General features: G+C 45.9%; 1 protein-coding gene across 2 annotated transcripts in view; it reads right to left on the bottom strand.

Moving 5' to 3' along the window:
* The window catches only part of LOC129707613 (cilia- and flagella-associated protein 54-like), a 297068-nt gene that overhangs the window by 45305 nt on the left and 237058 nt on the right, over positions 1 to 14705 (bottom strand). For both annotated transcript variants that reach the window (XM_055652738.1, XM_055652739.1), the window contains 3 exons: positions 12159 to 12252; positions 10504 to 10671; positions 2334 to 2519 (listed from right to left, as the gene is read on the bottom strand). In XM_055652738.1, coding sequence (XP_055508713.1) covers positions 2334 to 2519; positions 10504 to 10671; positions 12159 to 12252 — 448 coding nt within the window. The remainder of the gene's footprint in view (positions 1 to 2333; positions 2520 to 10503; positions 10672 to 12158; positions 12253 to 14705) is intronic.

Below are 14705 nucleotides of genomic sequence, written 5' to 3'. Positions count from 1 at the left end.
GTCCGTCTTTTTTAAGCTGTAGCGGGAGCGCCTGACCCCCGCTGCGTCGCTGTTGCACTGCGTGAACGCTCATGTTGTGCATGCGTGCTGGACGTAGTCACTCACGTGGCTCTGGAGTAAAACTATCATTTGTGATAGTCGTCCATGCTTCCATGAACAGGTGTAATCTCCCCCCTGTTAGTACAGTTCCCCCACTTTTTATATGCTGGTAGGAACCAGACCCACCTACCTCCATTGTTATGGGTGTGCTCCTTTCTTCTGTTTCTTCATCTGTCGGAGTCATCGGAGATTACCAGCCGGTCCGAATTCCTTTTCGTTTTGCCTCCAGTCCGCTGCTGTTGGTCAGGCTGTGCTAGCAGTGCTGGGTGGGGGTGGTGCATTTTCGATGGGGTCCGCTCTGGGCCCTGGTCTAAAAAAAGCTTTCGGGGATGGTATGCGGACCCCGAGCTTTCACCAGTCCCATGAGGTTGACGTCGACTGGTGGTCGCGGTGGGGTACTACCGTCTGGGTTGTGTGGGTCTGCTCGTTCCGGGGCCTGCCCTTATGAGGCCAAATGCTTTTGACTCCGCCTCTAGATCTTTGATTTGTTTGGACAAGTCCTTACCAAATAGCAGGATCTGTGGCTCTGAGGCCGGTGTTTTGCACAGTCCTGCAAATTTGGGATTGAGGGCAGGTCTTATTGCCTCTTTGCGGAGGTTATTGATCTCACATTGCATATTACACAGCAGAGCCAGGGTGTCTTGCTGGTTGGTGGTCATGTCCACCCTGTTCACGGAACGAGCATAGGATGTGATAGCTGACGTCAGGAGCTTTAGTATGCACTGCAATTTAAGTTCCTGGGTTCGGATACCCTGCCCAACGTACCCCCAGATTTGGCTGTTTACGGCGGGTACGTTGAGTGAAATGCAGTTCTCCGGAGGCGAGTAGAGTTCTAATGCCTCATTGACTACCTGTTCTTGTACGGGTTTGAAGGACAGGTCGTCAATGCTGGCCGCTAGTTTTGGCTGCAACGGCCGCCCCGCTCGTGGTGTAGCCACGTAGCGGTTTGCCACAACCAGCAGCTCTTCCTGATCCTGTACCCCGTGCACTCCCGACATTTTCGGCCAGTGACCCCTGTTCCTGACCAGCCCTGCCATGGTCACCAATGCTGCCCTCGGCTGTGGGAGAAGCGATGGCCAGTGCATTGTAATGCGCTGGTGCGGGAGTGGCTGTACTCCCTTGGCGAGACTGCCCCAGCTCCCGAAGCAAGTCTCGCTGGAGCATTTGCTCCATGAGCCTTTCCATGCGGCTCAGGCGGCTTTCTCTGCCGCTCTCGGGCAGTGAGTCTTCCTCACCGTAGTCATCGGAGGTTACCGGCTGGTCCGATTTCCTTTTCGCTTTGCCTCCAGTCCGCTGCTGTTGGTCAGGCTGTGCTAGCGGTACTGGGCTCGGCTCGGCATCAATGATTGTTGACCACAGCGTGTGCGGTCCAGGTGCCGCCGATCATCCCCCATTGATGGAACGCTCCTGTTCTGTTGGAGTCGAACGACGAGCGACCTTCTTTCCCTGTTTTGCCGTGTTCATTTTTCTGGACAAAACAGAACAAGGTTTTGGATATCACGATCTCAGAGTAAGTTACTTACCTGACGGTCCGTCTTTTTAAACTTCTAGCGGGAGCGCCTGTACTCCTGTTCATCGCTGTTGCAATGCGTGAATGCTCATGTTGTGCATGCATGCTGGACGGGTTCATCACGTAGTCACTCACGTGACTCCGAAGTAAAATTTAATGTTTTGCTCTGATGCCCTATAATCATAGCGCTTGAATAAACACTTTTCAAGTTTGGAACTCCAGGACTCGGAAAACGATTGAGAATTCAGTGATGCTGCAGGAATCACGATTGATACGTCGCCAAGACATTGTTCTGGCGTATGATCAGGACATTCATTATCAATGTCACAACTCAGTAACACCTGTAAACCTGTGATGCATTATCTCAACATGATAAAATATCTACTATATTAAATAACATTGAAGCTTTAGAAGCATTTTAAATGATCTGACTAATATGTAAATTCTATAATTTATATTTGCACCAATCATCGCACCACCTGAACTCGGACACATCTATGAAATAACTTCCAGCATGGGAAAGTTATCTATTTGTTAAAATTATGACATAAAAACAGAAAGATGGCATACAACATCTGTGTAGACTGTCTTTCCTTTAATCCAATCATATAGCGTGCTTATACTGTCGTATTTATCTAAACAGACCTGAGTGAGTTTCTATGATAGGCAGAACCACAGCATACAAATAGATCTAAAAAGCTAGATGTTGTAATGCATATCTTACCAATGGTATTGTCATATGATATGATGACAAGCAAAACTTGTGACCACGACAGTGGCTTACTCAAAACGCTACTAAAAAAAAGAAAATCTTCGTTCGACAGGTCCGCTGGTTTGGAATTTTCAATAAGTGTTGGTGTTGTAGTGAAGCCAACTCTTCCAGGTGTGGCTCTCATTATTTCCTTCCGTCCTAAAATGTAAACGGAGGAAGTTTCAGTAATTTATGATATTTTAACAATTTATCTTGCTGACACGTTTTACCTCCATTTGCCGCAATGAAAATAAAGTTAATTACTTTCTGCAAATGATTTAATACTTATTCTCATTACTTAATGCACCTTGATATGCTTTACAGTGAATTGTATTATGACATATATTCTAAGTCCTATTAATATCGCAAGTTCACAATGGTGGTGCAGCTGACTTGCTGCCTTATAGCGCCAGCGACCCGCGTTCAATCCTGACTACGGGTGCTGCCTGTATGGAGTTTATACTTTCTCCTCGTTACCTGTGTGGGTTTTCTCCAGGAGCTCTGGTTTCCTCCCTCACTACAAAGACGTACAGGTTTGTAGGTTAATTGGCTTGGTAAAATTTAAATTGTCCCTAGTGAGTAGGATAGTGCGGGGGATCACTAGTCGACACGGACTCAGTGGGCCGATGGGCCTGTTTCCTCACTGTATTTCTAAACTGAAGTTGTGGTCGATTCAACCTGCTGCCAAGACCTGGCCCCATTTTCTTCCCATTCCCATTAATATGCATGGGTCCAATTGTCCTGGGCCTCCCGAATTCCCACATTAGACAGAGAGGTGAATTGAGCCCTCTGAGCTGACTAGTTCTCTGCCGACATATCACGGAAACACTGCCCCTGGAAATTCCTGATGGTTTAGACAAGAGGCACATCTGAGGGACTGTACTTACTGATGGAGGGGGAGGGAGGAATCTGGGGCAATGGGCGATAGGTGCTATTATGTAAGATGGTTCACAGCTTGAATGGTCTATAAAACTCATCTTCTATTTATGGCATGATATTTTTGTAAGGAAGACATTGTAGGGCCAATGGTGATGGGGGAGTGCATGCTGAAATTGGTGTCATAGTTGATGCTGAGTAGCTAATATAGTTTTATTGCTGGTACTGATTTTATGCCATTTTGGCACAATTGGTGGATGGCTTGCGAGATCTTTTAAGTTCCCCTGGGTCTTGAGCATAGTCAGGATAAGTAATCTTGACTTGTTTTTCAGCAATCCAATAGTTGCAGGCTTACTGACATCAGCCTATTTTAACCAGAATGATTTGACTAATTGAATTTAAATTGCTGTTAGCATGCTGAGGTTTAAATCTAATCTTTGGGATTACTTATCCAGGTCTCAGTAATATATCCATATTAACATTACCATTTTGGTCTCTTTCAGTCAAATGCATTTGGGATTTTGGGTTAATCCCGCTTCCTCAGTCCTTTACCCGATAGTTCCTCAAGTGTCACAGAGTCATATAGCGTGGAAATAAGTTCTTCCACCCAAATTGCCCACAACGGCCAACATGTCCCAGCTACACTAATCCCACCTGCCTGCTTTTGGCCCATATCACCTCCAAACCTGCCCAATCTATTCATCTGTCTAACTGTTTCTTAAATGTTGGGATAGTCCCTGCCTCCTCTGACAGCCCGTTCCATACACCCACCACCCTTAGTGTGAATAAGCTACCCGTCAGATTCCCCTTCATGACTGCGTAGCCGGTCATAGTGCGAACTCCATCATCAAGTTCGCTGTTGACACCACTGGTGGGACATATCACTGATGGGGACAAGTCAGAGTATAGAAGTGAAATCGACCGACTGACCAAATGGTACCAGCACAATAACCTGGCCCTCAACACCAGCAAAACCAAGGAACTGATTGTGGGATTTGGAAGGGGGAGGATTGGGACCTATAGTCCCGTTTATATCAACGGGTCGATGGTGGAGAGGGTCAAGAGCTTCAAATTCCTGGGCATGCATATTTCTGAAGATCTCTCCTGGTCCGACTACACTGATGCAATTATTAAAGCAAAGCACATCCTGAGAAGAGTTGGCAAGGAGGACTCTCTCTAACAACTACAGGTGCACAGTAGAGAGCATGCTGACCGGTTGCATCATGGCTTGGTTTGGCAACTTGAGTGCCCAGGAGCGTAAAATACTTCAAAAAGTAGTAAACACTGCCCAGTCCATCATCGGCTCTGACCTCCATATCATCGAGGGGATCTATCACAGTCGCTGCCTCAAAAAGGCTGGCAGCATCATCAAGGACCCACACCATCCTGGCCACACACTCATCTCCCAGCTACCTTCAGGTAGAAGGTACAGGAGCCTGAAGACTGCAACGTCCAGGTTCAGAAATAGCTCCTTCCCCACAGCCATCAGGCTATTAAACTCAACTGAAACAAATCTCTGAACACTAATAGACCATTATCTGTTTATTTGCACTTTATCTGCTTATTTATTGATGTGTGTATATATTTATATAATGGTGTATGGACACACTGATATGATACGTTCTGTATTCATGCCTACTATATTACGTTGTGCTGATGCAAAGCAAGAATTTCATTGTCCTATCTGGGACATATGACAATAAGGGAAATTGACGAGGGTAAAGCAGTGGATGTTGTCTATATGGACTTTAGTAAGGCCTTTGACAAGGTTCCTCATGGAAGGTTGGTTAAGAAGGTTCAACTGTTGGGTATAAATACAGGAATAGCAAGATGGATTCAACAGTGGCTGAATGGGAGAAGCCAGAGGGTAATGGTGGATGGCTGTTTATCGGGTTGGAGGCAGGTGACTAGTGGGGTGCCTCAGGGATCTGTGTTGGGTCCTTTGTTGTTTGTCATGTACATCAATGATCTGGATGAAGGTGTGGTAAATTGGATTAGTAAGTATGTAGATGATACCAAGATAGGGGGTGTTGTGGATAATGAAGAGGATTTCCAAAGTCTACAGAGTGATTTAGGTCATTTGGAAAAATGGGCTGAAAGATGGCAGATGGAGTTTAATGCTGATAAATGTGAGGTGCTACACCTTGGCAGGATAAATCAAAATAGGACGTACATGGTAAATGGTATGGAATTGAAGAATACAGTTGAACAGAGGGATCTGGGTATAACCGTGCATAGTTCCTTGAAGGTGGAATCTCATATAGATAGGGTGGTAAAGAAAGCTTTTGGTATGCTAGCCTTTATAAATCAGAGCATTGAGTATAGAAGCTGGGATGTAATGTTAAAATTGTACAAGGCATTGGTGAGACCAAATCCATCTGGAGTATGGTGTACAATTTTGGTCGCCCAATTATAGGAAGGATGTCAACAAAATAGAGAGAGTACAGAGGAGATTTACTAGAATGTTGCCTGGGTTTCAACAACTAAGTTACAGAGATAGGTTGAATAAGTTAGGTCTTTATTCTCTGGAGCGCAGAAGGTTAAGGGGGGACCTGATAGAGGTCTTTAAAATGATGAGAGGGATAGACAGAGTTGATGTGGATAAGCTTTTCCCTTTGAGAATAGGGAAGATTCAAACAAGAGGACATGACTTCAGAATTAAGGGACAGAAGTTTAGGGGTAATATGAGGGGGAACTTCTTTACGCAGAGAGTGGTGGCGGTGTGGAATGAGCTCCCAGTGGAAGTGGTGGAGGCAGGTTCATTGGTATCATTTAAAAATAAATTGGATAGGCATATGGATGAGAAGGGAATGGAGGGTTATGGTATGAGCGCAGGCAGGTGGGACTAAGGGGAAAAAAAAAAATTGTTCGGCATGGACTTGTAGGGCCGAGATGGCCTGTTTCCGTGCTGTAATTGTTATGTGGTTATATGGTTATAAAGTCTCTTGACTTGACTCTTAAACCTATGGTCCTCGATTCCCCTACTTTGGGGCAAGAGACCCTGTGCATCTACCTGATCTGTTCTTCACATGATTTTATACACCCCTATAAGATCACCCCTCATCCTCCTGCGCTCCAAGGAATAGAGTCTCAACCTACTCAACTTCTCCCTATAGTTCAGAGCCTCGAGTCCTGGCAACATCCTCATAAATCTTCTCTGTACCTATTCCAGCTTGAGCTCAGTTGGGTTCCTTTTAAGGTGATAATCCCTGCCTTTACCATTTTTCAAGCTGTGGGTTGCAAATCCCCACTACTCTTAGGGAGATTACTTTCACTCATTTACCAATTAAATCAATGTCCTCGAGTTGCTGACTTCTCAGTTTATGAAATTAACATCTTACTCTTGTTGATCCTACCCACATACTCTTCTAACCTCAGTGGTTAATGGAGATACACTTCAAGATGTCTGTTCCTTTATACTTGTGAAGTATCTCATCATATATCATGAATTCCCTGCATGTTCAACTTTCCCCAATACTTTACATTCAATTTTAGATTCAATTCAATGGTCTTTCCGATTCCACCTGTTCAGTCCATCCATATCTTTCTGAAGCAAATAGTTTTCTTTCTCACTATTAACTGCACTGCATTTCCCTTGACAAAATTCCATGGATCACTTTTGTGCTGATGTAAGTAATTATAGAGTCACCGAGATATGGTATCGAACAGACCTTTCAACCCATCTGACCATCAAACCACCAATCGATCGCCCATTTACACCAATCCTACAATAATCCCCAATCAAAAAACGATGTCAGTAGTTATTCGAGTCAATTTTGTATATCCTGTCTAAAACTTCACATCCTTCCTGAAATGAAGTGCCCAGAATTGAACTCAATATTGGAGCTGGGGAATATTCCAATCAATAAAGGTTTGGTTTTTCGCAGTCTGGGTTTGATAGTGCCCAGTGGTTACATCGAGCTCGGAGAAGCAGCAATCAAAGATGGAGAAGAACCTATTGGCTGAAACCTGTGGGAAAGGTGAGACAGAGAGGAAAACAGTTTAAAAAGAGTGCCAAATAGCCAGTGTTAGCCCAATGCTTATGTGGAGCTCGGAGAAGCAGCAATCAAAGAGAAGCAGGGAGAAGAGCTTACTGGCTGAAACCCACGGGAAAGGTGAGTCAGAGGGGGAAAACAGTTTAAAACTGAGGAATTTGATTTGTAAATTGGCAAATTAGACAATTTATCAGCAAATATAAGCAAGGCTGCTCTAGGAGAGTGGCAGTGAAGGAAGTGCCTTGAGGGGGAAGTGTCTTGAGGGGGAAATGTGAGTCTTTGGTTTGTGAAACTTCGGTGCGGAAGCTGAAGAGAGGAGACCATACAAAAAGCTGGCGAGGACGGGAACACATGATGGGTAAAATGAGGCAGTGTGATACTTGCAAGATGTGAGAGGCAGGGAAACAGATGGAGTCTCTGGCTGTTACAAATGTGGCAAGTGCGTCCAGGTTCAGCTCCTGAAGGACCATGTTGGGGAACTGGAGAAGCAGCTGGATCACCTCGGGGGCCATCCGGGAAAACGAGAGTTTCCTGGACTGGTCCTACAGTGAGGTGGTCACGCCAAGGATACAGGAAGAATGAAGGTGTGTGTCTGAGAGAAAGGGTGATAACCGTGGAGTGCAGGAGACCCAGGTGGCTGTGCCTAATGAAAACAGGTATGCCCTCTTCAGAACAGTCGGTGGAGATGTCAGTGGCTCAAATCCTAGAGATGGGACTCGACGGCGAGACTGACGTTGGGCAGAGCCATAGTGGTGGGTGACTCCGTTGTTCGAAGTGTGGACAGGAGATTCTGTGGCGGCAGGTGAGACGTGGGGATGGTCTGCTGCCTCCCTGGTGCCAGGGACCGTGTGCGGACGTGACGTCGAAGGACGAGAAACCGAGGCAAAGAAATGGAAGCCAAATAACTGAACGGAAACAAAGGCAAAACATCAAATAACCGAAAGCGTACAAAGCTGTAACGCCAATTAACCGAAAGGGTAGGACGCCTAAACACTAACTAACCGAAAAGCTGCATCGGCTAAAAGCAAACTCACCGAAAGGCTACTCTGCCGAAAAGCCAACTAACCAAAAGGCTGCATCGTCTACAAGCCAACTCACCGAATGGCCGCTCAGCCGAAAAGTCAAGTAACAGACATGACGTCGCTGGGGGCGGGGGGGACTTTCAGCGATTGGTCCAGACCCCCGCGTTGGTGACATTTCGGGTCGAGACCATTCTTCAGACCTGAAGACTGAGTCTGAAGGGTCTCGACCCAAACGCCACCCATTCCTTCTCTCCAGAGATGCTGCCTGTCCCACTGAGTCACTCCAGCATTTTGTGTCTATCTTTGGTGTGATAATTTTCTCATTTCATCAACTTCATGTATTGCACGCATGGAAGAAAGGCTTTACATGCTGCTTGCATCTATTCATCCCAGTGTGTTCTTAATGAAATCTCACATCTTTGCGAGGGAGGGATTGAATGGATGTAACCACCGGCTAAAGCAAAGGCATAGTTAGGACAGGGAAATAATCCCACCACTTAATTAACCAGGTTCCCGAATGTAAGAACTATTTATACATGTGGCATTTTTGTTTTTCAATCTATGTAACACTTTTTTGATTTTTAATGCCATTTAAAATTGATTTAATGCCATTTACATTGATTTAAAAACAAAAATGTTACATGTATAAATAGGTCTTACATTCGGGAACCTGGTTAATTAAGTGACTTTCCGGCTGAGCGGCCATTCGGTTAGTTGGCTTGTAGGCGACGCAGCCTTTCAATTAGTTGGCACTTCGGCAGAGCGGCCTTTCGGTGAGTTTGCATTTAGGCGTCCCGCCGTTTCGGCTAGTTGGCATTTCGGCTTTATACGCTTTCGGTTATTTGGCGTTTCAGCTTTGTTTACATTGGGTTATTTGGCTTCCACTTCTTTGCTTCAGCTTCATGTCCTTTGACGCCACGTCCGGGTACCCCAGGGTACAAGATGTCACACACCGAATCCAGAATATCCTCGAGAGGAAAGGTGAATACCCGGCAGGAGTTGTGCACGTAGGCACAAACGATGTCAGGAAGAAGATGAAGGAGGTTCTGCAATGTGAGTTCAGAGAGTTAGGAAGAAGACTGACAAAGCAGGACTTCTAGGGTGGTTATCTCTGGATTGCTTCCAGTACCTCGAGCTAGTGAGGACAGGACCAGGGAGATAGGGGATCTGAATGTGTGGCTGAGGGGCTGGTGCAGTGAGCAAGGATTTAGATTTATAGACCACTGGGATCTCTTATGGGGTAGGGGTGACCTGTACAAAAGAGACAGGTTACATCTTAACTGGATGGGGACTGACGTTCTGTCAGGGAGGTTTGACTAAAATAACTAAAAAGGCAATATGGGGAGAAAAAGATGAGGTACGAAGGTGAAAGGTAAATTTATTATGGGGAACAAGAAAATGGCAGATGAGTTGAACAGGTACTTTGGATCTGTCTTCATTAAAGAGGACACAAACAATCTTCCTGATATATGGTTATATGGTTATATACTAGTAGCCAGAGGATCTGGGGTGACAGAGGAACTGAAAGAAATCCACATTAGGCAGGAAATCGTGCTGGGTCAACTGATGGGACTGAAGGCTGATAAATCCGCAGGGCCTGGTGGTCTGCATCCCAGGGTACTTAAAGAACTGGCTCTAGAAATCGTGGAGTATGGTGTACAGTTTTGGTCCCCTAATTTGAGGAAGGACATTATTGCTATTGAGGGAGTACAGTGTAGGTTTACAAGATTAATTCCTGGGATGGCGGGACTGTCATATGCTGAGAGAATGGAGCGGCTGGGCTTGTTCACTCTGGAGTTTAGAAAGATGAGATGGGATCTTATTGAAACATATAAGATTATTAAGGGTTTGGACAGGCCATGGGCAGGAAACATGTTCCCGATGTTGGGGGAGTCCAGAACCAGGGACCACAGTTTAAGAATAAGTGGTAAGCCATTTAGAACGGAGATGAGGAAACACTTTTTCTCACACAGTGTTGTGAGTCTGTGGAATTCTCTGCGTCGGAGGGCAGTGGAGGCTGGTTCTCTGGATACTTTCATGAGAGAGCTAGATAGGGCTCTTAAAGATAGCGGAGTCAGGGGATACGGGGAGAAGGCAGAAAGAGGGTACTGATTGGGGATGATCAGACATGATCACATTGAATAGTGGTGCTGGCTCGAAGGGCCGAATGGCCTACTGCTGCACCTATTGTCTATCGATATACTACTTCAATTTTACATTGTTACATTGAACTATATGTTTTAAACTTACTTTGTTGTGTGTAAGCCAGGAATAATGCATGCAGCTTTCTGCTGTGCCGGAAGGCACAACTGATATAGTTTGTGATGACCAATGTCTCCCTGAAGCAGTTGAGTGTATCCTTCATATCCACTGGTACCGAGATCAAGGCATTTGCTCTCTTCACTTCTAAATTAGTGACTGCATGTTTAAGATGACAAAAGAAGTATATTTTAAACACAGGTTAAAGTTAAAGAATGAACATGAAGAAAGATTAATTTATTCCATTGACAGAACAGCATGTTAACTACCATTTGCTTATGGCACTCGTATGCAAAGCTGGCTTTTTGTAAATAACGTTTAATTTTCTCATTCATTCCACTGAGGAATTTTGTGATTTACATATTTATTGTTACCTCAATATTATCATTCTTTGAGAGTCATGTCTCATGCAAAACAGCAACAAAATACTAACAGATACTTTATCTGGGGAGAAGGCAGGCACGGGTTATTGATTGGGGACGAACAGCCATTATCACAATGAATGGCCGAATGGCCTCCTCCTGCACCTCTTTTCTATGTTTCTATATTTATTACCAGCCATCTATTTTCAACGAGCATATTTGTTTATTCTTTCTGCACATCATTCACTAGTTGGTCTTCTATACTATTCATTGCCTGCTTGTGACCCACTTGGGTGCCATCTTAAATGTAGCGAATGAACATTACAGTAAACGGACACCTATATGACGGATTTCAGTTATTGCGAAAGGATCTGCCGACCACCCGCAGTTTGCACTGCCTCCCCTCCGCTTCTGGCCCTGGCTTCCAACACCATCCCTGGTTCACAAGGTGCACCAGCAAGCCCTTCCACACCCACCACATGGTCCGATTGATGCCACTGTTGTTGCGGCTCACATTGTAGTCCTTGGGGACAGTGCTTTCTTCAGGCTGCTGCCACCAACAGGACGCACTCAGTCAACACGGGGCTCATTCCCCTCTCACCAGCTGCTACTTCTTCCCATCGGCCATTGCTTTTGTCCTCCTCCTCCGTCTCGCGTCGCTTTGTCCATTTGGCCTCTCCACCCACTCCACCATAGCCTCCTCTTCCTTCTCCGCCAGAGTGGCCGGTGACAACGGGGGGAGAAGGAGGAGGAGACAGCAGAGGAGAAGGAGCAGACAATGTGACGGCCGACAGGAAGAAGTGGCAGCTGGTGAGAGGCGAAGGTGCCCATGGTGCCTGAGCTTATCTTGTTGGTGGCAGTGGCCTGAACAAACAGCTGATGGCCAGCAGCTACAAATTGAGCAACAACAGTGGCATCAACCAGACCGTGTGGTGGCTGTTGAAGAAGGCCACGCTAGTGCAGACCAGCGGTATCGGCACCTAGTTTTAAGGTGAAACGACACAAAGTGCTGGAGTAACTCAGCGCACTGACTCAGTCTGAAGAAGCGCCCCAAGTGTCAGCTATCCATGTTCTCCTGAGATGCTGCCTGACCCGCTGAGTTATTCCAACACATTGTGTCCTTTTGTATGTTAACCATCATCCGCAGTTCTTTGATTCAACGACATATAATGATAATACCTTTCTCGGTTATAGAGGACAATCGGCAATAACAGACATCATTCAAATACCCCTGAAGGCTGCCAAAGAGAATGTTCAATGTGTTAAGCAGGTAAATCTCCTTACCTTCATCATCCTGCTGCTCAGGGTCAACAGGGCCTTCGCCATATGTAGATGTTGCAACTGTCAACTGATGTTCTATAAAGTTCCTGCAATTTATCTGAAAAATAAGCATTTTTATGTGAAATTTATGAGGTGTTGCAAATGAGAAATGTGAGGTGTTGCATTTTGAGAAGACTAAATGAGAAAGATCTACACACTGGATGGTGAGCCTCTGGGCAGTGTTGTACAGCAGAGGGATCTAGGAGAGCAGGTACGTGGTTCCTTGAAAGTGGAGTCGCAGGTAGATAGGTGTTTGGCACATTGGCCTTCATCAGGGAGAGTATTGAGTATAGAAGTTGGTCATGTTGCAGTTATATAGGATGGTGGTTACGCTGCATTTTGAACTTGTGCTCAGTTTTGATCACCCTGTAATAGGGACGATGTTGTTAAGCTTGAAAGGGTGCAGAAAAGATTTATATGCAGAACTGGGGATACTCTGGGATTAAAGGGTTCAGTGTTCCGTTTTTGAAGATCAGGGGCTGATTGAAGTTAGGTTTCACTTTTCTTACTGTGACATCATCATTCTGGTAAAACAAGTGATGTTCGATGCTATTGTGATTGGCTAAGATATATTCTGCTGTGTATGATTGTAATAGGGTGGAAATATTGTCCCCGCCTATATAACCATGTGATACTGTAGTAATTGGTCTAGAATTACCGTCTATTGTAAGTTACCTCCCACTGTATCAACTACCAGTGTTTTCACTGAACGGACTAAGGGATATAAATACCGGAATTATCATTTGGGGGCATCGTCCGGGGTCTCGCAAGTTTGCGGTAAAAGGGTTGAGTTGTTGGATCGGAGCTGTCCATCTTCTGTTCTGTCAGTACGGTGGACAGTGAAGGACACGGTTAGGCAGATTACCTGATCCGGAATCAGCGTGACCAGCCATGTTTCGGTCAGGCAGAGGATGTTGCAGTCCCTTATGTCCCGCTGGAATCTGATCCTTGTCCTGAGGTCATTCAGCTTGTTTTCCAGGGACTGCACATTCGCCAGAAGAATGCTGGGCAGAGGGGGACGGAAGGCTTGGGCTTTCAGCCTATTCCGAATCTCCCCCCCCCCCCCCCCCGATGTTTTCTCCGGGTTTTCCTTGGAGCCGCGCTCCCATTGTTGATCTCTGCTGGCCACGCTGGATCGGTGAGTACAGCGTTTAAAAAGTCTCCGTTTACGCTAGAGTTTAGATTTAAGATAGTTTCCCTATCATACTTTGTTAGTGCTAGGGAGTTGGAACTTTTTAAAAAAAAAGAACATGCAAGTTAAAAATACGCAGTTTCCGCGGAGCTGCCATGACGGCGACTGGACAGGTGCAAGCCATCTTGGGTCCGGCTAACGATAGGACTGTAAACTCCTACCTCACCAGGGACTAACTTACTGTACCAATTTACTGTTGTGTGGTGTCTTTTTAAAATAGCTGTTTTTTTGTTTTTTTTCTCTCACAAATATGTAATATGTGATTCTGTTCCATTCTGTTTTGTAGTGTTTTTGCACAATCCGCGAGCATTGCCACTTTTCATTTCACTGCACATCTCGTATGTGTATGTGACGAATAAACCTGACGACTTGACTTATAATTGCATCAGTCTTCTCGGACCGGGAAAGATCTTCAGAGATATGCATACCCAGGAATTTGACTCTTTCCACTATCTTGACCCTTTCCACTATCGACCCGTTGATATAAACGGGACTGTGGGTCCCCATCCGACCCCTTTCAAAGTCTGCAATCAGTTCCTTGATTTTGCTGGTGTTGAGGGCCAGGTTTTTGTGCTGGCACCATATGGTCAGTCGGTCGATCTCTCTTCCACACACTGACTCGTCCCCATCAGTGATATGGACATTTACCTCCCGTGGAAGTCGAACAAAATGATAATCTTACTGAACCAGCTGCCAAATAAAAATAAATCACCCGCCTCATTTGTAAACTCCCTCCAAGCCACTATATGTGTCTATATTGTGGATTTTACTTCGGAGTCACGTGAGTGATTCCGTGAAGATCCCAGCCCAGTGCGCAGGTGCGGCATTATCGCACAGCTGTGCAACGCGGCCAGCGGGAGTCGGGCAGCTCCCGCAAACCGTGAGGTAAGTACTTACCTTAATCGGGCCTTGTGGTTTTTTGCTCCAGGGGGAGCAAAGCAGCAGAGGAAGCGGCCCCCGTTCGACTCCAGCGAAGGAGCCGACAGTGGAGGGGGAAAGGCGCAAACGGGACCGCACAGGCTGCGGACCGCTGACAGGGAGCTGCGCTATGCCGGTCCGCTGAACAGCTGTTTGGTTAACAGCAGCGGACCGGCGGGAAATTTAAAAACCCGACCGGCAGCCCTGCAGACTCCTGACAAGGAGAATCGCCGCCCGGGAACCGCTACAATGCCGCCTGAAAAACGGCAGGCAGCCTCTACATACAGGTAAGACAAAAATCTTACCAAAATTACAGGTTCTATAGGAATCAACTTCCTCCAACACTGGAACAGGCTGGAGACAGCAAAAACAAGTGTGTCTGTCTCCCCAAGCCAGAGGAG

Source organism: Leucoraja erinacea, chromosome 22 (assembly GCF_028641065.1).
Source record: "Leucoraja erinacea ecotype New England chromosome 22, Leri_hhj_1, whole genome shotgun sequence".
Lineage (NCBI taxonomy): Eukaryota > Metazoa > Chordata > Chondrichthyes > Rajiformes > Rajidae > Leucoraja > Leucoraja erinaceus.
This window is presented reverse-complemented; position numbering and strand designations above follow the sequence as displayed.